The 27,264-nt window shown below is 54.1% G+C and overlaps 1 protein-coding gene across 4 annotated transcripts; it reads left to right on the top strand.

Moving 5' to 3' along the window:
• Window positions 1-1,564: 1,564 nt before the first annotated feature.
• LOC116797240 (glutamine synthetase) lies at window positions 1,565-26,497 on the top strand. 4 transcript variants are annotated; one of them, XM_032708603.1, is made up of 7 exons: window positions 1,565-1,623; window positions 20,276-20,451; window positions 20,999-21,160; window positions 22,800-22,946; window positions 23,817-23,944; window positions 24,978-25,177; window positions 25,737-26,497. In XM_032708603.1, exons 2-7 carry the CDS (start codon window positions 20,286-20,288, stop codon window positions 26,056-26,058), a joined length of 1,125 nt encoding a protein of 374 aa, XP_032564494.1. In that variant the 5' UTR covers window positions 1,565-1,623; window positions 20,276-20,285; the 3' UTR covers window positions 26,059-26,497. The 4 variants fall into 4 exon arrangements, with proteins under 4 accessions (XP_032564494.1, XP_032564493.1, XP_032564492.1 ...); XM_032708602.1 differs by lacking the exon at window positions 1,565-1,623 and adding an exon at window positions 18,582-18,604; XM_032708601.1 differs by lacking the exon at window positions 1,565-1,623 and adding an exon at window positions 20,082-20,124.
• Window positions 26,498-27,264: the final 767 nt, after the last annotated feature.

Here is a 27,264-nt window from a genome sequence, read left to right as displayed (position 1 = left end):
ACGCCCCCAAAAGCCTAAAAAAGGACATGAAGCAGCACTTTCTGGGCGCCCTGTGCAGCCCCTTGCCCCAGTGCAGCTTCCCCTAAAGCCCCCCATGGCAGGGAGTCACCTCGTGTGGCTTCAGGTGCTGCCATCCCAGGGCAGGAGGCTGTGGGGGCTGTTGGCTCTGCTCGAAATAGTCTCTGTGGGTGGCACACAGACTAAACCACACCACACTAAACCACACTTTGCTTAGAAACTTCCTTTTTAGATCAAAATTCAGTTTGCAGCCCTTCCACAGAGAGCCAGTGAAAGCCCCGCTCACCCCAGAGCTGGCTGCCCACAGGAGCACCCAGGGGGGCTTGGAAGCATCAAGTTTTGACCATCCATGGATTAACTTTCCTTCAGGGATGGTTTCCTTCAGGTCCCAAAGAGTTTGTTGGGATCAGCATTGGGATTTCACCCTCTGGGCTTTTAATCTCAGCTATGGATGTGTCCTGCCTTACAAAGCAAAGGCAGTGGCAGTTTCGAGGTTGGGCTTGGACCAGAACACTTCTGCACCAACACACCAGAGATCATCTGAATCATAGAATCATAGAACCAGCTGGGTTGGAAGGGACCTCCGAGATCATCCAGTCCAACCTTTGATCCAACCCCGCCGTGGTTCCCAGCCCATGGCACTGATGCCACATCCAGTCTCATCTTAAAAACCTCCAGGGATGGAGAATCCACCACCTCCCTGGGCAGCCCATTCCAATGGCTGATTACCCTCTTTGTAAAGAAATTCTTCCTAATATCTAACCTAAACCTCCCCTGGCACTGAACATCTCAGTGAAGCCCTTTGGGGGTTTCCTTTTGCCTGGGAAAGAAGCAGGAAGGCAGTTTCAGAAATTCCCATTTTCTGACCTGCAGAATGATGCTTGTTTGGACTGTTTGCTGTGACTTGGGGACACACCTCCCCATCCACAGCTTATGATCCCACCAATCTGCAGCTTTTACTGAGCCTAAAGAGTAAACAGCACCCAAACCTGCTGGATTTAAATGGTGCAGCTGAGATCTCAGGCTGGGTCAAGTGGGGGAGCTACAAACAGGGGAGTTGGTGTCAAACTCTGCCTGTGACGTTACAGCTACTCAAGATTAGTGTTTGCAGTACCTGGAAACCCCCACTGACTGCCCATCTCACCCCACCCAGCCCTGCCACTCCCTTGCTGGTGTTCCAGTGGTTTGGGAAGTGATGTCACCCCAGCCCTGCTGAGCTCTGCACCCCTCGATGCTTCCTGCTGGGGCTGGACCCTGCTCACTGTGCTGGGTGGGGTCACACAACCACTTCCCCTGCACCCTTGCAGGGTCTGTGCTCCCCTCCCCAGCACCTCCTGACCTTCCCCTGGGGAGAGCAACCCCGGAATCTCCTGCTTTTGGAGGATTTTGAGCAAAAAGTCCAGCTGTTCTTATGAATCAGCTGCTGCTTTTGCTGTCTGCAGTTCTCTGAGCTGCTGGAGTTTCACTGCCAAGTTCTCCTTTCCACCATCCTGTCAGGGGGTCACTGGAGGCTCCTCCTGCCCATCAGCTCTTCCCTGGGGAGTCTGAAGGAGCTCCAGTGGTTCTGCTGCTCTGCCACCGGCCTGGCCCTCGTGGGAGGACGGGGTAAGTCTCTCTCATGGCTGCGTGTGAGGCTTTATTTGTGTTATATTGTAGCGGGAATCAGCTTCTAAAGGTAAAGCTCTCCATGGGCGCGACCCCACGAAACGCTGTTGGGGTTTGTAAGGGCTGAGACAGGTGAGGGGGTTTTATACATGAAGGGCTCAGAGCTGCAGGGCTGGATGTGGGTCCTGATTCCTCCCTTTCACATCCAGATTAGCTCTAATTATGGAATCACAGCATCACAGGCTGGGCTGGGTTGGAAGGGACCTTAAATCCCATCTTGTTCCAAGTCCCTGCCATGGGCAGGGACACCTTCCACTCGCCCAGGTTGCTCCAAGCCCCGTCCAACCTGGCCTTGGACACTTCCAGGGATGAGGCATTTCTCTTCCTGTTCTCCAGGCAAGTTTGTGGCTAATGGTTTGTGTGATTTGCCTTCAAGTTACATGAAAATTAACTGTTTTCCCCCCCTTGCTTTGCCTTGTTAAGTTAAAGCACATTTCAAATTTTGGAATAATCCTTAGGTGTTTTCTTCTTACCTCTCAAAATTCCTCCTCTCACTCACAGTACAGATCCTCTGTCTCTTTCGTTACGAAATTATTACATCTATTAAAACTTGTTTTCTACAGAGTGGGCATTGAATCCAGACTATGGCTACTGGGGAGGAAGGAAGGTCCTTTTGCCTGAGAAAGAAGCAGGAAGATAGTTTCCAAAATTCCCATTTTCTGACCTGCAGAATGATGCTTGTTTGGACTGTTTGCTGTGACTTGGGGGAACACCTCCCCATCCACAGCTTATGATCCCACCAGTCTGCAGCTTTTACTGAGCCTAAAGAGTAAACAGCACCCAAACCTGCTGGATTTAAATGAAACCCATGACCCTGTGGATTCTTGTCACCCTGAGCTGGTTGTTGCCACCACAGTGGGTCTGTTTTGGGCAGAAAAGAAAGGATCCCCTTGTTGCCAGCGTGGCTGCTCTCTGGAATAGGGTGGGATTTCTGCAGCTCTGTGGGTGATGGTGCCATAAGGCAGCCACAAAACATTATCAAAAAGGCTTTAATTCAGAAAGGTTCACTTTTTAGGAAAAATGGTGAAAGACAGAGGAAAGCAAACATTTAATGTCTGCCTTAGCCCCCTCTGTGTTAGAAGCCACTGTCTTTTGCTGATGTTTTAGCAAATAATAATCAGCCTTCCCTGACCTCCTGGCTTTGACTCCCAAATTTACCAAAATGGGTGTTGAAGGCTGGATTAAGGAATTGACACCCTGTTTCAGCCAGGCTTGGGCAAGCCCTGGTGAAAACAAACTGGTTCTCAACACCTCCTGAGCTGTTCAAGCCCCGTTCCTTCCTCAGCCCCCGTGGAGCACACAGGAAGGGGCAGTTTCATTGCTGGCTGAAGATGCCTCTGTTTAAAAACACATCAGCTGTGACAATGCCTTCAGGCCTGTTTCCTCCCTGGGATCTGTCCCTCATCCCTTGGGATGTGGTGCAGAGCTGTGGCTGCAGCAGGACAGGCTGAGAGCATCATTCCATGGAGCTGATACCCCAAAGTGCCCTGAGCATTTTGGGGAGGTGCTGGGGTGGGACGTGGTCATACCCCAAAGGCAGAGTGAGCAGTGACTGGCACAGGGGCCAGAGTGTAAATCCAAGTGCCTGAATGTAATCACAGGGATCTGAATTGAGGGTCATCCCCAGGTGGATGTGAGGCTGCCAAAAGGCCAGGGAGATGTTTCACTGCAGGAAAGTCTGGCAGCAGGAGAAGGGAGCAGGTCAGTCAGGCACTGGCTGAGTGTGCTGTAACCAAAGCAGCTGGAATCATGGAGTGTGGGGAATGGTGGGGTCTCACCAGGCATTTGAAATGCAGAGACTTTTGGAGCCAAGCAGCAACAGCACCATCTGTGTCATCTTCCTCCATCAGCAGTTAGTGGTGGTGAACATTTAAGCTGCTCCCACTGTTCCTGTGTAGCCCTTTCTCCTCCCTTTGTGGCACAGTTGGAGGATGTCAAGCTGAGTGCGGCAGGTTGGAATCTGATTCTCATGAGGTTGTATATTTGTGTGTGAGAAGCAAGACTTTGGCTCCTTGAACCTGTGGAGATCAGGGTCAGTGATCATTGGAAAACCAAAGCAAGACTTTGGGCCTTTGAAGCTGCCAGGATAATATGTGGAGGCCAGGATGAATCGTGATTGACTTTTGGCCACAGATCTTCAGGATCAGGGATCACTGGAAAACCTCCCTCTGCTGCTTCAGCCCCTGCTGCCTCTGACCCAGCTCAGCCTAAAGGTGATGAGCTCAGGGGCTTCTCTCTTCCACCCCATGCCTTGCAGGTCAGCACTGAGGGTTCTCCTGAGTCCTCTCTCACCTTCATGAACCCCAGTGTGGACTGAGTGTCCAGGGGCTGCACCCACTGTCCCTGCCCTGGGCACCCTTCTCCTGCTGAGTGGCTTCTGGATCAAGCAGTGGGATTCAGGCACGATCCTGCAGTTCAGCCTGGTCCTGGGAGGTGTCCTGATCATCCCCATTGCTCCACTCAGGATTTCCTACCTCAGCCTTGGCAACCAGTGGCCATTTGGGCAGTTCCTCTGCCAGTTCAAGTTTTCCTGCACTGCAGCATCTATTTCCTGATGTTCATCTGCATCCACCAGTACTTTGGTGTTGGATGGTACAAGAGCAAGTCCCTCTGCAAGCAATCTGGAAAGCCTGTGCTTGTTCATCTGGCTCATCCTCTTTGTCCCAGGGTTGCCTTTCTTCTTCCTCCTCAAGACTTCAGTCCCAGGCTCAACAAAATGCTTGGATATTCATCTATTTTCTTCTTCCACGCCATGGTTCTTGTTTTGCTCTCTTTCTTCCTGTCCTTTGCCATTTCCCTATCTTGTGGAGCTCTGTTGGGAGCTGCCACTGCTGCAGCAGCAAGGAAAGCTCCAGAGGCAGCAGAGGGAGAGCAGGTCTCTGCAGATCATTGCAGGTCTCTGCAGATGATTGCAGTGTCTCTGGTGGTTTTTGCCACCTGCTTTGGCTCCCTGCACATCTGCAGGACCACTGGCATCCTTGTGAAGTCCTGTGGCATGTCCTGGCACCTCTTGCACAGAGGAGCAGTTGCCTCATCTGGGTGTTCATGGCAAACATCTGCCTGGATCCCTTGATTTATGTGTTTGCCAATGTTTGCCAATGCCAAGGGAACCTTTCTGACTCATTGCAAATGCTGGGCACCAAGTGAGTGTGAAAGGTCCAGGAACCACCCAGGACATTCCTGGAAGATCCCACGGGGTGGCTGCTGGAAATCCAGACCCTGAACTTCCTCCTCCTGTTCTGTCCCAGGTTCCCAGAGCTACTGTAGCAGCACTGCAGGAGTTCCAGGATTTCTTTGTGTTCCTCCAGGTCTATCAAGGGCTGTTCCTTTGGGCAGGGACTCCCTGGGCTGTAAGGAAGCTCCGACTGGGCACCATTCCTGCCAGTACTGGTGGCTGGATCTCCCAAATGTGGGCTTTTTTACAGTGGCCAGACCTTGTTGGGTGCAAGGGGGAAGAAGAATTTACAACCACAGTCCTAAACCATGAGAAGGTCCAGTGAAAATTGCCATGAATCTCCTACTCAGGAGTATTTTGTGCTTTTTCTTTTCCGTCAGGAGCAGGGTCTGTGCAGGTCTGAGTCCAGAACCCCAAAACACAGGGGACAATAACCCATGTGCAGGCACCTGGTTGTCCCTCAGCCACCCAGAAGTCAGCAGCTCGTGTTGTAGTGATCCAAACTGTGGGAAAGACGGGAATGAAATGAGTACTAGGGCAGGAGTCAGAGAGAGGAGATGCTCCTCTAGATAATGCAACAACTTGGAAGTTCAGGGTTTATTTTTAGGCTTCGCTGTAAACTTATTCTCTGGACATGACACAGGATCCACGTTTCACTTCCCCATCCCTCAAATCAGTCTAAGTTGTCCTTCCCCTTTCTCTCTTGTCTCTTCCAATGGAAACCCTACAGTTAACAAAGTCACTGTGACCTGCTTTTTGTACCAGCAAAGGCAAGGTTTCTGGAAAACACTGCAGGAAGTGCTGCTGTGAGAGAATGAGAGGAGGAGAGTCCTCATCTCCCAAGAGGAGCTGGGCAGTAAGTCGGGATTTTCAACAAGGTTTTTGTTCCCAGTGCTCCACTGAGGTTTGGGTTTGGGTATTGTGGCTGTTGGCTCTGCCCCCGTGGCCACCTCTGGCCACCTCTGCAAACACAGCCTTTGCTGGCAGTGCCCTCAGGGGGGTGAGGTGGGTGCCCACCTGTGAGGAGGGTGCAGTGACCTCCCCCAGCACCAAAGCAGGGGCTGGGAGGTGCAGAAAGGTGTCTTGCAGGGATCTGCTCTAATGTAACCCAACAAATAACCTGTTTGTCTTAGAAACCAGTGTCCAGGGCAGGGTAGAAGTGACTGAGAGACTCGTTTTCTGACTTGGTTTGTCTCTAGTGATTAATTCCTCGATTAATCCCCACCTGCCTCACCGGGGCTGCTGTGAGGCTTCACTGAATTTGTGTCTATTGTGCACCTGGCAAGCTCAGAGGAAAGGTGTTGTTCCCTGCTGGTAGAACACTCCTGCTGGATAAATCCTCTTGCCAAAGCCAGGCAGGCTCCAGAGCCCTGTCTAAGGCACGTGGGTGACAGAAAACAGCACCTTGGCTTCAGGCTCTTTCCTAGAGGAGGAAATACTTTTGTGTTTGTGATTTGATGCACAAATAAAGGGATGTTTGTACATGCCTGTGGAAAAGGTGACTGTCCCTGTCCCCTCACAGCCTTTGCCACAGTGCCCAGCAAACAGATGAAACTTCATATTTGAACATGCAGCTGAGCAAGGGATGGGGAAGGGCTGAATCAGGATAATCCCTTTTTATTCCACCAGGGAGCATAACTCTAATGGTTTTGATGCAAAACGCTTCTGCAGGTCAACATTCACCTTTTTATTCTTAAGTAACTGCCCATTAGTGATTCCCTCTGGACAGCCAACTGTGAAACAAACCCAGAGTTGTTTGGGCAAGTACAGGGATGGCAAATAACCAGGAATTTAAATGTATCTGCAGTCCTGCAAATGGCTGTAGCTACATTTGAAACCCAAAACCTGCCCTGAGTACTCACACAAATCTTATTGTCTCTCCTCAGTTTGAGCAGTTACTCAGTATTTAGTAACTCCAGTAAAGTCATTCAATTCCATGTTTGATTTAAAAGAACTTTTGTGAATATGGTTCCTATTCACTTCCTATGAGGAAAAAAACCAAAACACCTATGAGGTTTTAAGCTTGTAATATTTCAAGGTGATTTTCTTAGGCCTTTGTGAGGTGAATTTCTGAGCTTGTAAGGGGCATGACCATACCACTCCTTGGTTAATAACCAGTAACTAGTCCTGGGTTAATCCAGATTATCACTGCTTCATGAACAGCTCCTACCCAGGGGCTGGAGAGCCACACTCAGTGTTTCAGCAGAAAGTCACACTTTGGGTGCAAACACTTCATTCTGCAGATTCCCTGGTTCCCCCCACGGGAAGAAACCCTTCCTTCCCCGGGAAACATCACTCCATTTGCATATTAATCGAGCTGCTGGACGATGAGTGACTGGGAGGTTCCTCCTGATGTCAGAGCCCTGCTATTTCCAGTGGTCACCCGCGGTGGGGAGGAGCAGGGAAGTGGTGGATTCTCCGTCCCTGGAGGTTTTTAAGATGAGACTGGATGTGGCATCAGTGCCATGGGCTGGGAACCACGGGGGTAGTGGATCAAGGGTTGGACTTGATGATCTCGGAGGTCCTTTCAAACCCGGCTGATTCTGTGATTCTGCGATTCCATGATTCCGTGATTCCACGATTCCATGACTCCCGGTGCTGCTGCTGCTGCTGCTGCTGCAGGGTTGGGAAAGCCCCTGGCAGGGCTGAGGGTTTGTTCCAGCGTTCCTCTGGGATCCCAGCAGTGCCAGCCTGGCGTGTGGGCGCTGGCAGAGCCTCCTGCCCGGCAGGAACCGCGGCCGCTCGCCCGCATTTTCAGGTGGTGACTGGCAAAGGTGCTTCCTGTCTGTGAGCTGCCAAAGCCTCAGCACGGGCACGGACGAGCTGTGGAGCTGGGGAGGCACCTCAGGAGGTGTCAAACCCCTGCTCGAGCGGGGTCACATGTCCTCCCCATGCCCACATGGCTTTTGAGCATCTCCAAGGATGGAGCATCACCTCCCTCAACCCCCCGGCAACACTTTGTCTAAGGCAGCCCAAGGTGCCATCACCCTCTTCACAGGGCCCCCCAGGTGGATCCATGAGCATGGTTAGGGTGTCAGTGGTGTCCTGGGGGTAAAAAGGGATTTGGGGGAAAAAAATGGGGCGTTTGGAGGAAAAAAATGGAGTTTTTTAGGAAGGAAAATGGTTTTATTAGGAAAAAACAGAGGGTATTATGGAAAAGAAATCAGTGGGTTGGGGAAAAAATGGGGGGTTTTGGGAAAAAAATGGTGGGGTTTGGGGAAAAATGGTGGGTTTTGGGGAAAAAATTGAGAATATCTTTGCAAAAATGGTGAGGTTTTGGGAAAAAAATTTTTTTTTTTTTGGAGGGGGAATTGTGGTTTCTTGAGAAACAAATGGGGTAAACCCATGGTTTTTTTAAAAAATGTAGGTTTGGGGGGCAAAAATGGAATTTTTTTTTTGAATATGGGGTTTTTTAGAAAAAACATGGGGGATTTGGCAAAAAAATGGGGAGTTTTGGAAAAATGGGGTTTTTTGGAAATTTTTTTTCGGGGGGAGAAAATGGTGGGGTTTGGGGGCAAACTGTTTTGGTTTTTTTGAGAAAACTGCATTTCTGAGGAACAAAATTGGCTTTGGTGGGGGGAGGGGGGAAATACCGATTTTTAAGGAACCAAATGATGGATTTTAAGGAAAAAAAACAGGGAGGTTTTGGGGGAAAATGTTGGGATTTTTCAGGGGGGTTCAAAATCACATGATTTGACTGTATGGTCTTCAGAGGCACCTCCAATCTCATCCTCTGTGCCTCTGGACAAACATCTCCAGGGAATCCAACGGGATGGTCACTCCACCCAGAATATTTGTTCCAATTGTTTAGACAAGTGCACGTGTTCACCCAAAAATATTTAGTGAGTACATTAAGAATAATGAGAGTAATAGGAGTTATTCCCCTTGTGAAAGGAAAAGCACTTAAACTGCTGTTTTGTTTGATTCTTCACTGGTGATTTTTAGATGGAAATGGAAGTTTGTTGGTGGCTCGTGCTCAGGTTGGTGTCCACCAGGACCCAGCTGCTTTCCTGTGTGTGTTGGTGGTTGGGGTTCTCCCATTTTGCAGTGGTGGAGGGGACAAGCTGCATTTTCAAGTTTGCTTTTGCACCCAAAACAGCTGGAAAATGGAAGTGGGGAAACCTGCAGGTTGGTCACTCATCAGGGGTGACTTTCAGGGAGCAGAGGCTGGACACTGAAAGGCCCCGTGTCCCCTGAGACCTGCCAGGCAGGACCTTGGTGGCTTTTCCTGCTCCAAACAGGAACAAAAGCAGTTTTTAAAGCTCCCTAGTCCTGGCACAAGAGGTTGCTTGAGCCTGTCAGCACCTCCAGGGCTGCTTGCTGATGGAGGCTCCTGCAGGATAAATATTTACAAGAGAGATTTGTGTGAAAAGGTGCCTTTGAACGTCCCAGGCACCATTTTTGGTTAGAAAACACCACATTCATTGAAAGCTGCCCCACTGGCCCGTGTTCAGCCACACACTGAGCTGGCCCATGGCACCTGCTGGGGTCAGTCCCTCTAAAACTCACAAAACCCAACCCAAATCCACTTCTGCTGGAGAAGGAGTGGTCACTGCTTGCTTTGCACCTCAGTTCCTACGTAGAAGATGATGATGTTTACTTAGTTCCCCCCACATCACCGGCCTAAGGCAAGTACCAGCCTTTCCAAGCCCAGCTAAAAAAAGCTCAGTCAAAAATCCCAGTTCCAGCCACCAGGATTGGTGGCTCAGGGACACAGGCCCCTGAGGGATGTCCCTCCTGGGGGAACTGGAGCACCACTACTGGGCAGGGTCCTGCTGCTCCTTGCCTGCCCCAGGGAGCAGCTCAGGGCATCCCGTGCCCAAGCCCAGCCCTGTGATCCCTGCACAGCTGGAGAGAACACAGGTGGTGCCTGTGGAAAGGGAAATCAGGGGATCAGCTGCAGCTGTGCCTGCACCTGGAGGGAGCAATTTGTCTGCTTAAGGAGAAAATCACCAAAAAATGGGGTTTTGCAACCACTGCAGGGAGGTGGAGGGGGGTGAAGGCCAGGTTGGTGCTGTGCAGCTCCCAGGGCTCTGTTTAGTGCCATCTGCTCAGGAGAGATGGTCCCAGCCAGGGGAAATGCAGCTCAGAGACCACCAGAGAAACACCACCATGCCCCAGGGCCCCCCTGCACCTGCCTGGCAAGGCCCCACCGTGCTGGGCCTCAGCTTCCCTCCCTGCCCTCGTCTGCTGAAGGTTGTCGCCGAGGATGGAGAGCTGGGTGAGGGATTTCTCCCTCTGCTTAGGGAATATTTGGGGGTGCTTATCCCATCCCAGACCGTTCCCCACATCCAAGGGCTGTATCAAACCTCCATCCTGCTGCTGGGGGAGGTGTGGGTGAGGGATGGAGGGTGATCATCACCTGCAGCTGGAGGTGGGAGGTGCCCCAGGGGAGAGAGCAGCCCTGGCCAGCCCAAGGATGCTGCCTGGAGCTGGCCAGGGCTGTGGGACCCTTGCTGGGAGCAGCAGGACCTGCCTGGTAAGGGCCAAACGTGGTGTTCCTTTAGCTTTCTGCAGCGGTGGGTGATGGGGGAAGGTCACAGGGGGGCCTGTGGGGCAGCAGGACTTGGCCAGCAGTGCCCAGGGGACCAGCACTGCCCCACCAGCTCCAGCCTGGGTGTCCCAGCAGTGGCTCCAGGGGGTGAATGAGGTCCCCAGGGCCACCCAGCACAGCCTGCAGCCAGGTGCTGGTCCCTGGCTTCCAGCCTCCGTTACTTTTCCAGGTCCACTCTCAGGTGGGGGCTGGTGAGGCCACCAGGGACAGAAAGTGGATGTCACCTGGGTGAGGGACCAAGGGCAGGGTCCCCATCCAGGCCTCCCCTTCCCCACTGCCCTCGCTGCTGAAGGTGAAGCTTTGGCTGTGCTGCTTCTCTCCTTTCCCTCTGGTCCCTGATGCTGTTCCTGGGCCAGCACTTGGCCATGGGCAGGACTTTCAGTTGCCCACCTGGCAAGTGCTGGAAAGAAAACTGGTGCAGAGCAAAGGTTGTCCTGGAGCCAGGGAGTGCCTGTCCCTCCTCCCTCTGCCGTGTCCCTGCTCCCATGGCAGTGGGTGTCACCCGTGGGCAGTGACCCCCCCTGTGTCAGGGGCTGCTTTAATATCACCAGGAATTCTCCTTGCCTTTGCAGCATGGGAAGCCAGGAATGATTCCCCTGAAGGTGAAACAGGGTGGATGGATCCTCAGGCAGAAGGAGGCTGAAATCTTTGAGGGTGAGTCAGGATGTCCCTGGCTCTGGGGAGGGAGGCTGCCCTGGGTGCTGTGGGGGGGAGATGGGGCCCTTCCATGCTCATCCAGAGCTGCTCCTGGGGCAGCATCACTGTTGTTCTCCCAGGAGACTGTTGTCCCCTGAAGCCCCCATGTGCCATCAGCCAAAGCAGGAGATGGAGCAGCTGGAGAAGGCTCATCCAAGGGACTGTGAGTGCAGGAAGGGGGGTCAGGTCTGGCTAAAAGGGGCAGAGATCACCCCAAGGGGTTTGCCCAGAGCTGAAACAGGCTCTCTGTCCCCCAGGACACTAAATTTGACTTTCCTTGCTGACTGTTGCTGTTCTGACTTGCCCTGTGGCACCTGAGCCTTGAGCCCAGAGGGCAGCAGAGCCCCTGCCTTCAGTGGCACCTCGGGCATGGGGAAGGGACACCTGTAATTAGACTGAGCACTGCTGGTCTTAGACCTCTTTGTGCTCATTACCAAGGGGTAATTAGTGACTTTGCAGCCTCGTGAGGCCGGAGGGTGGAAGAGGGGGTTGATTTAAGGTGTGAGGAGAGCCTTGCCCTGGCTGTGGGAAGCAGCACAACAGCCTGGGAGATGCCAGGTGAGAGGGGCAGCAGAGACAGACCTGTTCCTTGCAAGGGGAATTTTGCTGGCAGGCTTTGGGAAGCTGAAGAGAAAGGTGCTGGAGTGATGTTTTACCCCATCCTGGGGAGTGAAACAGGGGTTGGGGCTGCAGAGAGGGGTGGGGCTGGCACAGGGCAGTGGGTGGGCTAAGGACAACTGTGCCACCTGCTCCAGCTGGCACAGGGAGGCTCCCAGGGACCAGCTCTGGATGTGTTGGGGTATCTCCAGCCCTTTTGGGGTGTTGGAGCCTTGCTGGCCGGGCTGGAGACTCAGATTTGGGGGTGCTGTGCATGGCTGTGCCCATTCTGGCCTTGGGGCTCTCCTGCCTCGTGACACCAGTTTGGCATTTTGGGTTTGGCTGCTGCTTGGATAAGGAAGGGTAAATCCAGAGGCACTATAATGTCCCTGGTCATGCTGGGGACAGGTGACAATGGGGGGCTGAATCACCAGCTCACCCCAGACTGGTGCTGGGAGAGAGATCCCCAAGGTTTGGGCAATGACAGAAGCTGTGTCTGGGTCTTGGTAGATTCCAGAGGGGGATCATGTTGGAGGCTTGGGATGAGCACCCAGATGGGGTGATAAATAACTCTGGGGTGGTTGTTGCTGTTGCAGAAGAGCAAACCTGCATCAGCCTAATCTCTGGGAGGGAGATGAGAGCCAGTGTGGATGGGGATGTTCTGCTGGGGAGCAAAATTAATTCCTTTTGAACCAATCTACTGGTAAAAGGGGTTAAACAAGATCAAAATGAAGTGCTTAGTGAGTGTTTTCCCCCCAGACATGAGAGTTTCTCGGGCTCTGAGTTTAAATTCACACAAAAACCCTATTAGGGGAGGTTTCTGGTTTTAGCTGTAGGATCTGAATTGAGTTACAGACTGAAGTTCAAACCCCACTACCCAGAGCACTCAGGTGCACCCAGCTGCTTTGCTCTGTGTTAACCTGCCAGATTTTACCTTTCCTTGGTGCTAAAGGCTGCAATGAGCTGGCAGCAAGGTGGTTTTGTTCAAAGAACAAAACTTTCCCCCCCCAAATATCTACCCACTACCATATCTGCACTAGTGGCCTCAGACACAACACAGCACCTATCAGACAGCCTTGCTCTGTGTATCCAAGGCCAAACCCTGCTGCAAGAATTGCCTTTAAAGTGCTTAATTAATTCCCCCCCACCCCTTTAAAGCCCCAGCTCCTGAAAGCATGGGATGGCAAGGGGGTGGCAGAGAAAAGCACTGGGTTTGGGTAAGCACTGACATAACAAAACCACCAACAAAGAGCCTCCTACTCTTCTCCTTGGAAAAACCCCCTTGTGACTGGGACAGACACCGGGTTGAACACCCCACTGGCAGCAGGGAGGGAAGTGAAAAAGGCTTTGCATTTGTGTAAGGGCTGCAAAAGAGGGGTTGCCAAACGGGATCCAGGCTGGGAAACCAGCTGGGTGAGGAGGTTGTGGTGACCGTCCCCCTTGCCCGGGTGATGATAGTTCTGTTGTGATAATTCTATTTATGATAAAAGGTAGCTAATCTTTTTGGTGGTTTGCACTTTGTTGCCATGGGAACTTTGATGCACCTTGACAATTTTATGTTTAGTTTTGCTGACACAAATGCTGTTGGTCAAAAATCCCTGGGTTTGCATCCCTGGAGGCTTGGGGGAGGGATGTCACAGGGCAGCAATCATGGAAGGAACAATCATTAAGATTGGAAAAGACCTTTAAGTCCATCAGGTCCAGCTGTCAACCCAGTACCACCACGGTGTTCACCATTAAACCACAATGCTACATCCACATGTTTTCTGAACACTTCCAGGGATGGTGACTCCACCAGTTCCCTGGGCAGTCTGTTCTAATGCTTTACAACCCCTTCCATGGAAAAATTTTTCCTAATATCCAATCTAAACATCACCTGGTGCAATTTGAGGCCGTTTCCTCTCCTCCTGTCACTTGTCCCTTCCCTGAAGCAAAGAGCTGGGAGGTGGCTGAGCCCTGATGGGCTCCTGGCTGGGGAGCTCCAACTCCTTCCCTAAAGAGATGAGAAGGAAGTTTCCCCCTGGAGGATTGGTTTTGGCAGAGATCACAGGGGAATTTATCCTTGTTGGCCAAGAAACCCTGGGGTGCCCTGGCCCCACACCTGCCCTTCCAGGAGCTGGGGAAACCCTGGTTTGTGGCTCCCCAGGCAGCCTTTCCTTCCCAACTGTGGGTGACCCAGGGAAGGCTCAGGTGAGATTCAGCCCATCTGTTCATCCAGGTTTTGTGTTCCTACTCGTGCCTGTGCTGCTTTTTCTGACTCAGCAACCTGCAAATTGTAGCTGCTTGGCCAGACAACAAGCCCCTTTCACTTTGGCTTCCTGGGCTTGTGCCACTGCCCCATGCCCCCTCTTTTCCCCCAGTTTCTTTTCCTAAAGCCTGAAGTGACTTCCAGAGGTTTAAAATGTAAATTCAAATGAAAGCCTGGCAGGGGAAAACTGCTTGGGGTTTATACCCAGGGTTTATTCTGTCTGGGGGGTTGTTCAGGGGCTGTATGAGGGTGCTTAGGGCAGCTCAGGAGGGGCACAGCCCTGTGCCCCTGCCCTGAGCCCTTTCTGCTGCCTGTGGGGAGCAGAGACAAATGTACACACGACCCTAAAGCTGGAAATAACCTCCAAAATGTTGCTTAGCCTGAGGAAAAGGAGGCTCAAGGGAGACCTTATTGCACTCTACAGCTGCCAGACAGGAGGTTGTGGCACGGGGGGGATCGGGCTCTGCTCCCAGGGAACAAGTGACAGGACAAGAGGAAACGGCCTCAAGCTGTGCCAGGGGAGGGTCAGGTTGGACATCAGGAAAAAATTCTGCACAGAAAGGGTGGTCAGGCATTGGAAAGGGCTGCCCAGGGAGGTGGGGGTGTCCAAGGAAGGACAGGACTTGGCACGCCGTGCTCTGGCCTGGGGGACAAGGTGGGGATTTGGCACAGGGCGGACTTGATGACCTTGGAGGTCTTTTCTAATCTCAGTGATTCTGGGAAAATAATTTGTAAGAGTTTTCTGCAAACAGACCCTAATGCACTGTCTGTACTGTGAGCAAGCTTGGGCTTGTACTGGCAGCTCACACCAGCCCCATGGGGCTGGAGGGGAGTCACTGGCCCCTCCACAGGGTTTCTCTGTGACCTCAGGCAAGTTCCCCGTGCCTCCAGGTCAGTGGGTGTTGCAGGGTGTTGTCTCCCCATTGCTGAGGGGACACCCAGCATCCTGCAGTGGTCACCCAGCAGAGGTGTGAGCATGGGAGGGGGGGTGTCCTCCCAGACCAGCTGAGCCAGGAGCTGCCAAACCCAGCCCAGGTGGCACATGGAGGAAGAGGCAAAGTTCCAGCACCTTGGCATTGAGTTGCTCCAGGATGAGGGTTTTATCCCTGGCTGTGAGGGTGGAGAGGCAGCTACACTCACCCCAGGCCAAATACCCCCTTGTGTGTGTGTGAAGGCTGAGGGACAGCAGGGAGCTGCTTGAATCCCTCCTCACTTTGTTCAGAGCAGGGTTTGAAGCCTCACCAACCCTGTGCCATGGACTTTCCCTGCCTGCACTGGGCTGGCACTGCTGGATCGGGAGCCACAAGTGGGTTGAAGCCTTCCCAGGGGGATAGAGGAGGAAAATCATAGTTTGGGGTCTCATGGGCTTCCCTCATGGAGCAGTGAGCAGTGAGTGCACTGCATGGGCTCTCCCACCATGGGGGAAACGGGTGGGATGAGTCTGAGTGGGAGGATCCCACCTTTACAGGAGGGGCACAGGTTGGTGCCAGGTGCTTTGGTGGGCACCAAAGTGCTGTCTGAGCTGGGACTGTGGCATGTTCAGCTAGGACATAAAGAATTATGTGTCTGCGTATGTATATATGTGTGTATGGACAGCAAAAGGTATGGCAGCACTGCCTGAGTGAAGGGAAGGTGGTTTGGGTGCAAACATCCACACATCAAGAGATTTGCCGTTGCTTAAATGTGTTGCAGCTGTAAAGGGAAACTGTCAGTTCAGCTGTTTTGTGGGAAAAAATGTAAAAGTGAGTGTGTATTGGGACAGGGGAGTGCCAGCACAGCCCCCTGAACATAGTGCTGGGTGGTCTCTGCTAAACCCTTCAGTGTGGATCTGGCCCACCTTGGCCACCTCCTGCCACATCCCAGCACCCTGCACATCCCAGGCAGTTCCTGCAGGCCTGGGCTGGGTCACCCACCCCCCAGCCTTTCCCACAGCATCCCCCTCATTTCCTCAGCTAAAAAAAGCTGTTTCTTCCAGCGCAGAGCACGCAGGAAAATCCCCACCTGCTCTGCCCCAGCCCCTCTAATCCCTTTATGGTGTTTGTGCCGATCCTGCTCTTTGCCTTCCCTCTAATCTCCCCACCCAGCTGTTTGGCAGGACACAAACCACCGTGGGCTGTTCGGATCAAACCCAGGGAGAGGGAATGTTCCCACATGGGCTCCCTGGCCCAGGGCTCTGGGAGGTGCTTCGGGGGTTTAACAACCAGGGACAACCCCCCTCGGTTCTGAGCAGCATCCTGAATCCTGGAGGATAATTCAGAGTGCAAACCAAAGTCTCCAGCCAATATCCCTCCTTTCCAGTGTGCCCAGGGATGATCCCTCATGGGCAAGGGTGGGGAGGGATCTGACAGCCCTCTGCCCCGCTGTAGCACCAGCTTGTAGCTGGGGTGAAGGTGTTAAAAGTCACCCCAGGAGGTAAATTAGTCCATGTTTTACCCCTCCGTGGTAAAACTTGTTGTGTGACTGAAGATTTTCAATCTGGAAAATTTGCTAAGGATTTATTATTCCTGTTAGACCAAATAATCTTTGGTGTATCTTGGCAAGGCTGGAAAACTCTTGGGCTGATAAAGCCTCAAAGTCAGAGAGATAAAAGCTCTGTTATTGATCTATTATAAGTAATGCATTATATTAAAAGTATTTAGGCCTTGGCCAGGTCTCCCCAGGAGGGTTCTCCAGGCATTGCTGCCTGCAGATTGATGGCCATCACCCCAAAAAATAGGTGCTGGGAAAGTTGCTGCCTCCTGCATGGCCTGCAGCTGCTGGGTGATCCCTGTGGATACTGGGATGGTGTCCCAGCTGCCACAGTGGAAGTGATGGATGGCCTGAGCTGTAGCAGCAAAGCAGAATCAGCTTCTCTTCCTTCTGTCCTTTATCTCCAGAAACCCCTCTGTGCTGTGCCACAGCTCTGAAAGGGCTTCAGCAAAGTCCTTTGGAGATTCAATCTCTGACCTTTTCCTTCCACAAGGACACCTCTGCTCCCTTCCTGCCCTCAGCTCCGACCTTGGGCCAGTCACTGATTCTCTGAGCCGGGAGCCTCGTGGTGGTTAATATTTGCTGTACCTGGGGCAGAGGGAACCTTCTGATTGTGAGGAGTGTGGGCTTGTTTGGGGGTAAAATGTTGTCCAAGAGGCTCGAGGGTTCAGGTGTGAATTGTGTTTGGCAGTGCCAGCGTAACAGAGTTGATGCTACAGAAATGGCTGGAATTAGACTGTGGTGAGGTAAGACTTGATCCCAAGAAAAACTGACTAAGCAGGTGCCCACCACTGTATGGCAGAAACACTTTTTCCTGCTTACTAAAACTCTTTTTGGTAGGAAATAATTTTGTACATTTGGCAAACTGCCTCAGGTGTGGTGTTTGGGCAGGGGTGGGACCAAGGCACTTGGAAACATGGGTTAGTGGTGGCCTTGGCAGTGCCAGGCAATGGTTGGACTTCATGATACCAGAGGTCTTTTCCAGCCTAAATGGTTCAGTGATTCCACAGCTGTGCATCCACAGGCTGCTGTCAGCCCTGCTGCCCCCAAACAGCCACAAACACACAGTGTTTGTCCTCCTGGGGCTGGATGGGCTTTGACCAGGTGAGGGATTATTGGTGTTTGTTCTGCCTTCCCCTTTTGGGTATTTTGGTGCTCCATGGTTGCAGCCATCCACAGAGGAGCTCTGCTCCCTAATCCAGGTTACTGGTGAGCGTTACCACTGCCTGGATTTCATTTTTCCATTGTTCTGAGCCCACTCAAGCTGTGGGGTGTTATTGCACAGGAGGGCAATAACACCCCACAGCTTTCTCCGGGAATAAAATGAGGCTGTCCCATACCTTTACTCAGGGAGGTGTGGGGATCTGGCACATGGACACACTGTTGCTGGTCCTGCTGTCTGCTGTGAAGGATGCAGCACATCAGGCTCTGGTGAGGTCTCTCACCTCTCCCTGGGATGGGTTTGAGATGCTTCCCAAAGGATGCAGATCCCTCTCTGTGCTTCCTGATTGCATGAAAGCTCAGCATCAGACCCTGCTGAGGCCAGTCCTGTGGGCTGCAGGTCCCCAGGCAGGACAGAGATGGGAACAGGGAGCCCAGGACCCGGCAGAGCCGCTGGTCCCCCCACCCCCACGCCGGCTCGGGCACGTGTTGCAGCGGCTCCGGGAAACGCTGCTGCACACCCAGGGGTGCATTTCCTCCTGCCCTGGGACGATTTCCAAACAGGAATGAGGAAATGCTGAGCTTTGCAAGCACACTCGTGGATGTGTCCCTAAAATACCCCGTGGAGGGAGGCGGCTGCTTTCGAGCTGCACCCCAGTTTCAGCTGCAGGAGGGTGCATGTCACCCGGGCAGCATCGAGGGCACGGGTGACACAGAGGAGACCCCCCTGCTGCTCCGGGGACCTCGGGCACATCCCTGGGTGCCAACCTCCTTCCCAGGAGCTCTGCTTGGGGCCGTGCCCGTGGGCAGTGGGGTGGGTGACGTCTGGCCCGCCCGCAGCCCTCTGTCACTGATGTCACTGCCCGGGCACCAAAATTGCTAATTAAGTTTTGCTTCTCTGCCTGCCAATCTCATTTCCTGGTTCTTGTGCAATCCCAAATGCTTTCAGGTTTCTTCCCGGTTCTTTATCTGCCTGCGGGACCAAAACACCTTCAGAAGAAAAACAGAGCTGGGGTTTTGGGTCAGTGCCCGGGGAGGAGACGTCCTGGGGGGGGCAATCAACCGTAAAGGGTTTTTTTTTTAGCTGCTCTGGTGCAGATGTTTCATTGTCTTGCAGAAAAACATTCCTGAGGGTGATTCAGACTCAAGCATGAGTCTGCCTTAAGGACCGGGGGAATTAGCAAAAACCCAACTGCTTTGGAGCCCAGTCATCCTTTAAAGCCTTTTCTCCTTTTGTAACAATGAAAAATTGCTTAAAAACCAAGGGTGGAGAGCCACGAAAAACTACTTAAAAACCGAGGCTGGAGAGTCGCGGTGCCCTCACCCCTCCGGGTTTGCTGGGGGGTTGTTCGAAATCCTGCTCTCCTCCTAGAAAAAAAAAACAACGGAGTATTTGAGATAACGCCCGGAGGCGCCGGCCCGGGCTGTTTGTGTCTGTGCCGGTTGTGCGCTGGCACCTTTGGGGTCTGTCTGCCCTGACACGTGGGAGCCTCTAACGCAGGATCTATGGAAAACTGGGAAGGCAGCGGCGCGTTTAATTCATTCTAATTGGATCTGAGTTCGGCTCAATAGCTGGAAATTGCTGCTATATTGAAATAATCGACTCAAATTCACACACCTGTTGGCTGGGGATTTTTAGCTGACTGTAAATCACATCAGGGATGTCTTGGGGGTTTAAAGGTACTTTACTACGCTCTGGTGCTTAAAAATTGTACTTAAGCTCAACGGTTTATAGTTGAGAAGGGCTAAAATGGGAGATTTTAGTGTTTTCCCAGTAGTTCTCCCTGGAGCCCTCAGTCTTTCCTTCCTTTGAAGGAAAGCTCGGGGGGCAAACACAGCCCTGCAGCCACGGGGGGCTGAAACCGGGTGGGCAGGAATTGTCCCTGGGGTGTCCAGGGCAGGATGGGGGGAGAGGCAGTGGTAGGGCTGCCAGGCATCTCTCTGCCCCTGTCCCCAGGGATTTGGCTACTCCTATCCCCAGGCTGCCCTTGTCCTTGGGGATCTGGCTGGTCCTGGTATCTCCAGGACCACCCGGGCACCCGGATCCATTCCCAGGCATCCCACCTGCACAGGGCACGGTCCCCGAGAGGCTTTTGGGGTGCTGGGGGGAGCAGCTTCCCCAACTCCCACCCCACAGCACCGTAGCAGGGCTGGAGGGAAAAATACCTGCCCGCGTGTAAGGAGGCGACCCTATATAAACAAAGCGCCAGGGGACATAGGCAGCGAGGGGGCAGGAGGTGGAAAACAGGATTTTCAGTGATTAATACTCGTTACTTTAAAATAAATATTAAGTTATTTAGCCAATACCTCGCAGTTTTTTTAAATAAAGCGATGTTTTAGCCGTATGGTAATCGTTGCTTTCAATAAGCCACATTTCAGTTTGAGAAAGAAAACAATGCTAAACGCGTTTGGAGGGTGTCCCTGGGGGTGGGGGCCGGGTCCCCGCGCTGCCGCCCCGGGGGAGGAGCCGCCTCCGCCCCCGCCCCGACCGCGGGCGCGTATAAAGCGCGGGCGGAGCGGGCACGGGCAGCGCCGGGGCCGGTGAGCGCCGGGGCCGCGGGTTCGAGTCCCGCGGGGGGAACCACACTGGGCTTGGAGTTGGGGGGAGAGGGGCTGGGGTGGCTTATTTTGGGGTAGGAGGTTGGTTTGCGAAGGAAGTGGGCCGGGAGTGATGTGGCTGTCACCCTCGCAGGGCCGTCGCCATGTCGGTGTCACACAGCTCCAGGCTGAACAAGCTGGTGCGGGAGCAGTACATGAGGCTGCCCCAGGATGGGAAGGTGCAGGTCACCTACGTCTGGATCGACGGCAGCGGCGAGGGCGTGCGCTGCAAGAGCAGGACCCTCGACAAGGAGCCCAAGAGCATCGAAGGTAACGCCGCTGCTTATCCCTCTTGGGTGATGGGTGGCATCCTAGTGGGCCCTGAGCATCGCCTGGGAAAAGTTCTGCGGTGCTTTGGGCAGGGGGAGTTGGCACTTGCTCTCCCTGGTTGCGTGGCACGGGTGATACCTGTCGCAGTTGTCTCGTGGGGTTACAGCAAGTGGCAGGGTAAACACCCAACCTGCGTCGCTGCGGTTTCCTTAATCCGTTAATGACGGGGAGGAGGAGTTCCTCACCCCTTCCCACCAGGCAAACAGGCACGGGGACCTGTTGGCATCTGGATGGGGTTTGGCAGAGAGAGGTGAAGGGGTTGGGACTGATCCTGACTGCGCTTGATGGTGCTGGGAGGGGGAGAACACACTGGTGCTCAGGGAGCTCCGGGGATGTGCAAGGAAACCTTTGTGGCCGTCACCCCGTGGCACTCGGTGCCCTTTGGGTGCTCCATCCTGGGTCTGAGCCACCAGCACTCGGCTCAATCCACACGTGATGCACCTCTTCCCAACCCTGCTCCCCCTTCTATCCCCCTTCTGCCTCGCAGACGTCCCAGAGTGGAATTTCGACGGCTCCAGCACGGCACAGGCAGAGGGCTCCAACAGCGACATGTTCCTCGTGCCCGTCTGCATGTTCAGGGACCCTTTTTGCCTGGATCCCAACAAGCTGGTGCTCTGTGAAGTGCTCAAGTACAACAGGAAACCCGCAGGTGAGCACCTCCAGCGTGCACACCCCCCGGCTCCCGAGGGTCACCCATTTATTATTTAGGGTACCATATCGCCAAGGGGCCACTTGCCACGGACCACTGGCCTTGGGGCACCGAGCACTTGGCCCCGGGCTCTGAAATCCAAGTGCTGGTGGCGACGGTTGTTTGCAGGAACTTGTTTTAGTGGCGTGGGGTGAGGAGGAGAGCAGCGAGACGTGGAGCTCAAGGCCAAAGGCGTCGCCCGGGTTTTGAGCTGAGCACACCCAGCCCGGGGGTGGGGGTTACCGCGGGGGAGCAGGAGCTGGGTTTTTACATGCCGGGTTCGCGGTTGCTCTCCTCGTTCGTGGGAGGCTGCGGAAAAGGAGGAAGAATGTGCCGGGCTGGCTCGGGGTGACCTTTTGCAAGCAGCCCCCGAGCGCTGGCTCTGGGCTTATCACCGCGAGCAGGAGCCTGCAGTGCCGAGTCCGTCCCGTCCCTCTGATAAAGCCCCAGACACAGGAAGGGGAGCCGGTTTGCAGGACACGCTGAGGGGCTCCCAGGGGGGTTGTTTGCCAGCAAATAACCGGTTTTTTGCCAGTCCAGCAGGGCTGCGGCCCCGCTCAGCGTGAGGGGGAGGGTGATGCACACATCTGCCGGGAGGGGGGATCCTGCGGGCGCCGATGGCGAAAGACGGGGCTGGTTCCTCCTCAGACAGCCTATCGGCCACGGGGGAAGCGTCTCGGTCGGGATTCCTGCCCGGCAGCTCCTCTGCTGGAGCAATTTGTAAAGCCCTGGAGTTGAAGCTGGGGCAGAGAGCTCAGCCCAGAGCCCCACAGGCGAGAGGGTCGCACCCTCCGGGCTTTCCCAGGATGGGTTTCTGTGGATATTAAGGGCTGTGTGGACCCTGGACGGGAGGGGAAAAATGGACCTTTCCTCCTCGTCCCCGTCAGTGGAAGGGAGATGCCCCTGCTTCCCTCCAGCCCCACACTCTGGGCATGTGTTGTAGCTGCTCTGGCTTTTATTGCAAGTTAAGGCAGAATGTGCAGCCTGGAGGCTGCCTGCCCACGTGACAGAAGTTTTTCAGCCTTCTTTCCCCCTCTCTGTCTCCGTCCAAGCTCTCATTCCACTGGCCTGGCACCTTGTCTCATGTCAGGATGATTCCTTGATATCTGTGTTTTCCTGGCAAAGCCCCAGTTGCCCTGAGCACCTCGAAGGGACGAGGCAGGGCCAGCCAGCTTGGATGCCAACCAAAGCCATGGAGCTGGAAAAGATAAGGATAATTAAGATGAGGATGGGGGTGAGTTAGTGATGGAAGATTTACAGTCCCTGTTCCCAGGTCTGCTGGATGCCTGTAGCACAGGGCTGGGATATGGCTCCTGGTCTCAGAGAATAAGAGGAGAGCGTAAGAGGAGGGAGGAGGATGTTCATGGTGCATTGACAGTGGTTTGGGGAATAGGCTCATTAAACCCTCTTGGCCTGTGGCCTGATGCTCTGGTGATGGACTAACTGTGCGGAGGAAACCAGTGAGCAGGAAGGAGGTTTCCTTGAGGCTTCTGTGGGAAGCACTTGGCAGTGGTGGAGCCTCCATCTCTGAGTGGGATGGAGCAGAGTGTGGGGGACACCTGCTCACAGCTGGGTCTAACCTGGACCTCTCTGCTCCCAGAGACCAACCTGAGACACACGTGCAAGAAAGTCATGGACTTGGTGAAGGACAGCCACCCCTGGTTTGGGATGGAACAGGAGTACACACTGCTGGGAATCAACGGCCACCCCTACGGCTGGCCCGACAACGGCTTCCCCGGCCCGCAGGGTGAGTGCCCCCTCCCTGCCCCGGCCCAAATGCTCCCTCAGCTCCCACCACGCTGCTCGAGAGTGCTGCCAGTGGTAGGCATCAGACCCCGGACCTTGTGTGCTGCTTTCCCATTGCAGCTGACACGGGGCAGGATCTGGGATGGGGTTGGGAGCTGGGAGAGCACCTGGTGCCCCGTGGCTCACGTGAGCTCACTGGCCAGACCCAGGTTGCACAAACAGCTCAGCTGCACGACTTGTTTGGCAAGGGCTGGAGAACTGGGCTGGAAAAGCCTCCTCCCCATGGCTGTTGGGGAAAGGGCTTGGCCTGGCACAGCAGCAAGCCAGCTCCTCAGATGCCTCCTGGCAGAGGGAAGGGGGTTTCCCAACCTGGCTTTTGTTTGGACTGGTTGCTACCAACATCCCCCTTCCCCCAGGGGGGAGATCTTCTCCTGACCTGCTTGAAGGAGAAAGAGCCATATATCAAACCCCAGCAAGCTGAATTTTCTAGCCATGAACAATGCTGGCTGTTGTCAGAGCAATCTCAGGCGCCTGATGTGCTCAGAGGGTCAGTGAGGTGCCTCGGGGCAGACCAAGCCAAGCTTTCCTTATCTCCTGGCCACATCCCTTATCTCCTGGCCACCTCTAGGTTGATGCATTACAAGTCCTTTTTAACTGCCCAGATAAGGCTGAGGTTACTCTGATGAACTGCTCAGCTGCTGCTCCTGGGGTTGGGGTCCGTGGCTTGATGTCCCATGGAGTGCAACAGCATTTTAATTCCCATAAATCCTCTGCCCATGGCAGCAAGTACCTGGGAGTGTGGGATTATGCTGCAGTGGTGGTGTTGCTCCCAAGAGCCTTGCTTGGGTGGTGATTCCTTGCTCCTTTCCAGGCCCCTACTACTGTGGGGTTGGAGCAGATAAGGTGTACGGGCGTGATATCGTGGAGTCCCACTACAAGGCATGTCTGTACGCGGGGGTGAAGATCTGTGGCACCAATGCAGAGGTGATGCCCTCCCAGGTACGTGTGGGTGGCCCCATGCAGCCTATTTCCCACGATGGATACAAGTTATCATGAGGCTGGAACAACCCAGCAACTCCCAGCTCCTCTGGAACACTGAGTGCAGTGACTCCCCACGTCGGTTTTGCCTAGATGGGAGCAGTAGCACTGCCAGGATGAAAACGTACGTTTGATTTTCTCCTTGCAGAGCTGGTGTAGAGCTGGGAGCTCCCCCTGTGCCTCCCCTCCCCGGTGGAGCAGGGATGCAGGGGATGGAGGAGCCAGGACAGGCTGTGGGAGCACCACGTGGAGTGATGGGTGTCTGAGTCCTGTTCTGCTACCTGGGCACTGGGAAGCTGGGGTGGGATATGGCTTTGGGGAGTGGTTGGGAGGGATTTGGGTTTACTTGGGGGTTAGCAGAAGGGAGTCCCTGATTGCCTTAGGCAGGTGGCCAGACTGACCGACTGTGAATCGTTGACTCTTGCTGCTGATGTGGCGGAGATAAGCGGGGGCTTGTCTGCAGCGGAGCTGAGGCAGAACTTTTAACCACCCTGCTGTTTGCCCTGACTTCCTCAGGGTCCTTCTTGGCTGCTTCTGCATCCTGGGCTTGGGCTCTGGCTGTGCCAGCAGCTGTAAATACGTCACCCTCTGCTTAATCACCGCGGGTGGTGCAACCCCGGCTCCAGCGGGGCAGGGAGCAGCCCTGGGAAGGACTAACAGGCTCCTCGTTAGTCCTCTGCCCTGTTTGCAGTCTGGGCTGGGGGTCCTGCACACCAGCAGCTCCAGCACCAGCCTCAGTCAGGCATGGTGCTTATTTACCTCTGATTTGATTAAAAACTCCTCTGATTTGCTCTGTATAGTCACGAGTAGTTTATTCCTTTTTTTTTTTTTTGCTTGCCAAAGCTGTTCTGTTGCTTAATTCAGTGTTCCCCATCCTTGTTGCTGATTCCCAAGGGGTAACAATCAGCCACAGCCCAGGCTGGCAGCCCTCACTGGGGGTGGCAGGGACACCAACCTGCCCGTCCTTACCTGTGCATTTGCTCTCCCCTTCCAGTGGGAATTCCAGGTGGGCCCGTGTGAAGGCATTGAGATGGGGGATCACCTGTGGATGGCTCGGTTCATCCTCCACCGTGTCTGTGAGGACTTTGGGGTTGTGGCTACGCTGGACCCCAAACCGATGACCGGCAACTGGAACGGTGCTGGGTGTCACACCAACTACAGCACCGAGGAGATGCGGAGAGAAGGGGGTCTCAAGTGAGTCCTGAGGGGTCCCCTGGGATGTACCTGGGAGGTTGGGGTGTCCTTGGCCATGTGGAAGTGGGTGTCTCCCTACTTGGGTGACTGTACCTGGGTTGGAGCTGTCCCAGCTCATTATTTTAAAAGCAGCTGATCTATGAGAGTGTCCCCTGGGCTGTCCTTGTCCCTGCACAGGAGGAGGGAGTGACAGCCTTCCTGACCATAGGAACACTCCCCAAAGGGCAGGTATCAGTCTCTTCTGCCAGGAACCAGCAGCAGGACAAGAGGGCACAGCCTTGAGCTGCACCAGGGCAGGTTTAGGTTGGAAATTAGGAAGGAGTGCTTTGCAGAGAAAGTAATCAGCCCTTGGAATGGGCTGCCCAGGGAGGGGGTGGAGTCCCCGTCCCTGGAGGTGTTTGAGCAGAGCCTGGATGTGGCATCAGTGCCATGGTCTGGGTGACAAGGTGGGGTTGGGTCACAGGTTGGACTCGATGACCTCGGAGGTCTTTTCCAACCTGGTTGATTCTGGGATTCTGTGAAATGGCCCAACTGACAACCCCCCCCTCCTGCCCCACAGACACATCGAAGCCGCCATCGAGAAGCTGAGCAAGCGGCACGACTACCACATCTGCGTGTACGACCCGCGGGGCGGCAGGGACAACTCCCGGCGGCTCACGGGCCACCACGAGACCTCCAACATCTTCGAGTTCTCCGCCGGCGTGGCCAACCGCGGCGCCAGCATCCGCATCCCGCGCCAGGTGGGCCAGGACGGCTGCGGGTACTTCGAGGACCGGCGGCCGGCGGCCAACTGCGACCCCTACGCGGTCACCGAGGCCATCATGAGGACGACGGTGCTCAACGAGACCGGGGTGGAGACCAAGGACTACGCTGACCACTGAGGCCGTGGGGTGGGTGGAGGTGTCGGTGTCTACAGTAGCTTCTCACGTGGGATTTGTGCCTGTGTGGTGTCCTCGGCTGCAAGCTCAGACTCTTTAGGAACCTCGCTTCTGGTCCTGTGAAACGTCGCCTTAGAAATACATATATATTTTATAGTAACAGGGAGGGGCCCAACCTATTTTCTCAACCACTTTTTTTTTTTTTTTCTGGTTCCTGGTTTTAAGTCGTGAGGTTTGTTTTGATTTTATTTTTTTTTTTTTTTAAACTTGGATGACTTTTTTTGCCCGATGGACTTTACACTGTGATGTACATAGATCCCTACGTGGACGCTGCAGCTGCTGCTGCTTGAGCCTGGGGAGGGTGGCTGCTTTTTTTTCCCATATCTCTGTTACAAGGAAACGATAATAAATAATTTTCCTGGCTGGGTGGCAGCCGGGTTATGCTGCGGTGGGTGCGTTTTTCTGTAGCCCCTGGAGCTCCATGGAGGTTTTAATTTGGGTGATGCCGGTGGATCACAGTCACAGAGCACCCTGCACTGGCCCTGGGCAGGGGCTGGAGATGCTGCAGGATCCGTGGGACAGGTGTCTGGAGCTGCCTTGCTTCGTTTTCTGGTGGCCCAAAGGCCATCTCCTTCCATCGTGATCCTGAAAGGCAAACAGAACGATGTGGGCTGAGCAAACAGTGGCTGGGGCAGCAGCTGGCAGGCGTTTACACAGGGTGTGTGCTGCTGAGTCAGCAAAGCCAGCCCGGCACTGGGCACGGGGAGCAGAGCCCTCCCCTCTGGGGATGCTTTGGGGGCAGGAGGGCAGTCTGGAGGCACATCCACTGCACCCTTGGGCCACGTCCTGCTGAACCACAGGGACAGGGTGCAGCTCCTTGGGGTGGGATTGCTCTACAAGGGGGAGGACACAGATTTTATTCATAGAATCACAGAACAATTTGGGTGGAAGGGACCTTAAAGCTCATCCAGTCTCACCCCCTGCCATGGGCAGGGACACTTTCCACTAGAACAGGTTGCTCCAAGCCCCGTCCAGCCTGGCTTTGGACACTTCCAGGGATGGGGCAGCCACAGCTTCTCTGGGCAACCTGTGCCAGGACCTCAACACTTTCAAAGTGAAGAATTTTTTCCTTCTATCTAACTGAAATTTGTCCTCTGGCAGTGGGAAGCTATTCCCCCTTGTCCTGTTCCTCCAGGCTCTTGTCCAAAG

The sequence above is a fragment of the Chiroxiphia lanceolata genome, chromosome 21 (genome assembly GCF_009829145.1).
Source record: "Chiroxiphia lanceolata isolate bChiLan1 chromosome 21, bChiLan1.pri, whole genome shotgun sequence".
NCBI lineage: Eukaryota > Metazoa > Chordata > Aves > Passeriformes > Pipridae > Chiroxiphia > Chiroxiphia lanceolata.
This window is presented reverse-complemented; position numbering and strand designations above follow the sequence as displayed.

Excerpts from the sequence above, each read along its gene's own strand:
- LOC116797240 (XM_032708603.1), top strand. The coding sequence starts at position 20,286 with ATGTCGGTGTCACACAGCTCCAGGCTGAACAAGCTGGTGCGGGAGCAG. Across the intron at positions 22,947-23,816 it reads CGGCTTCCCCGGCCCGCAGG|GCCCCTACTACTGTGGGGTT; the intron begins GTGAGTGCCCCC and ends GCTCCTTTCCAG. Across the intron at positions 23,945-24,977 it reads CAGAGGTGATGCCCTCCCAG|TGGGAATTCCAGGTGGGCCC; the intron begins GTACGTGTGGGT and ends CTCCCCTTCCAG.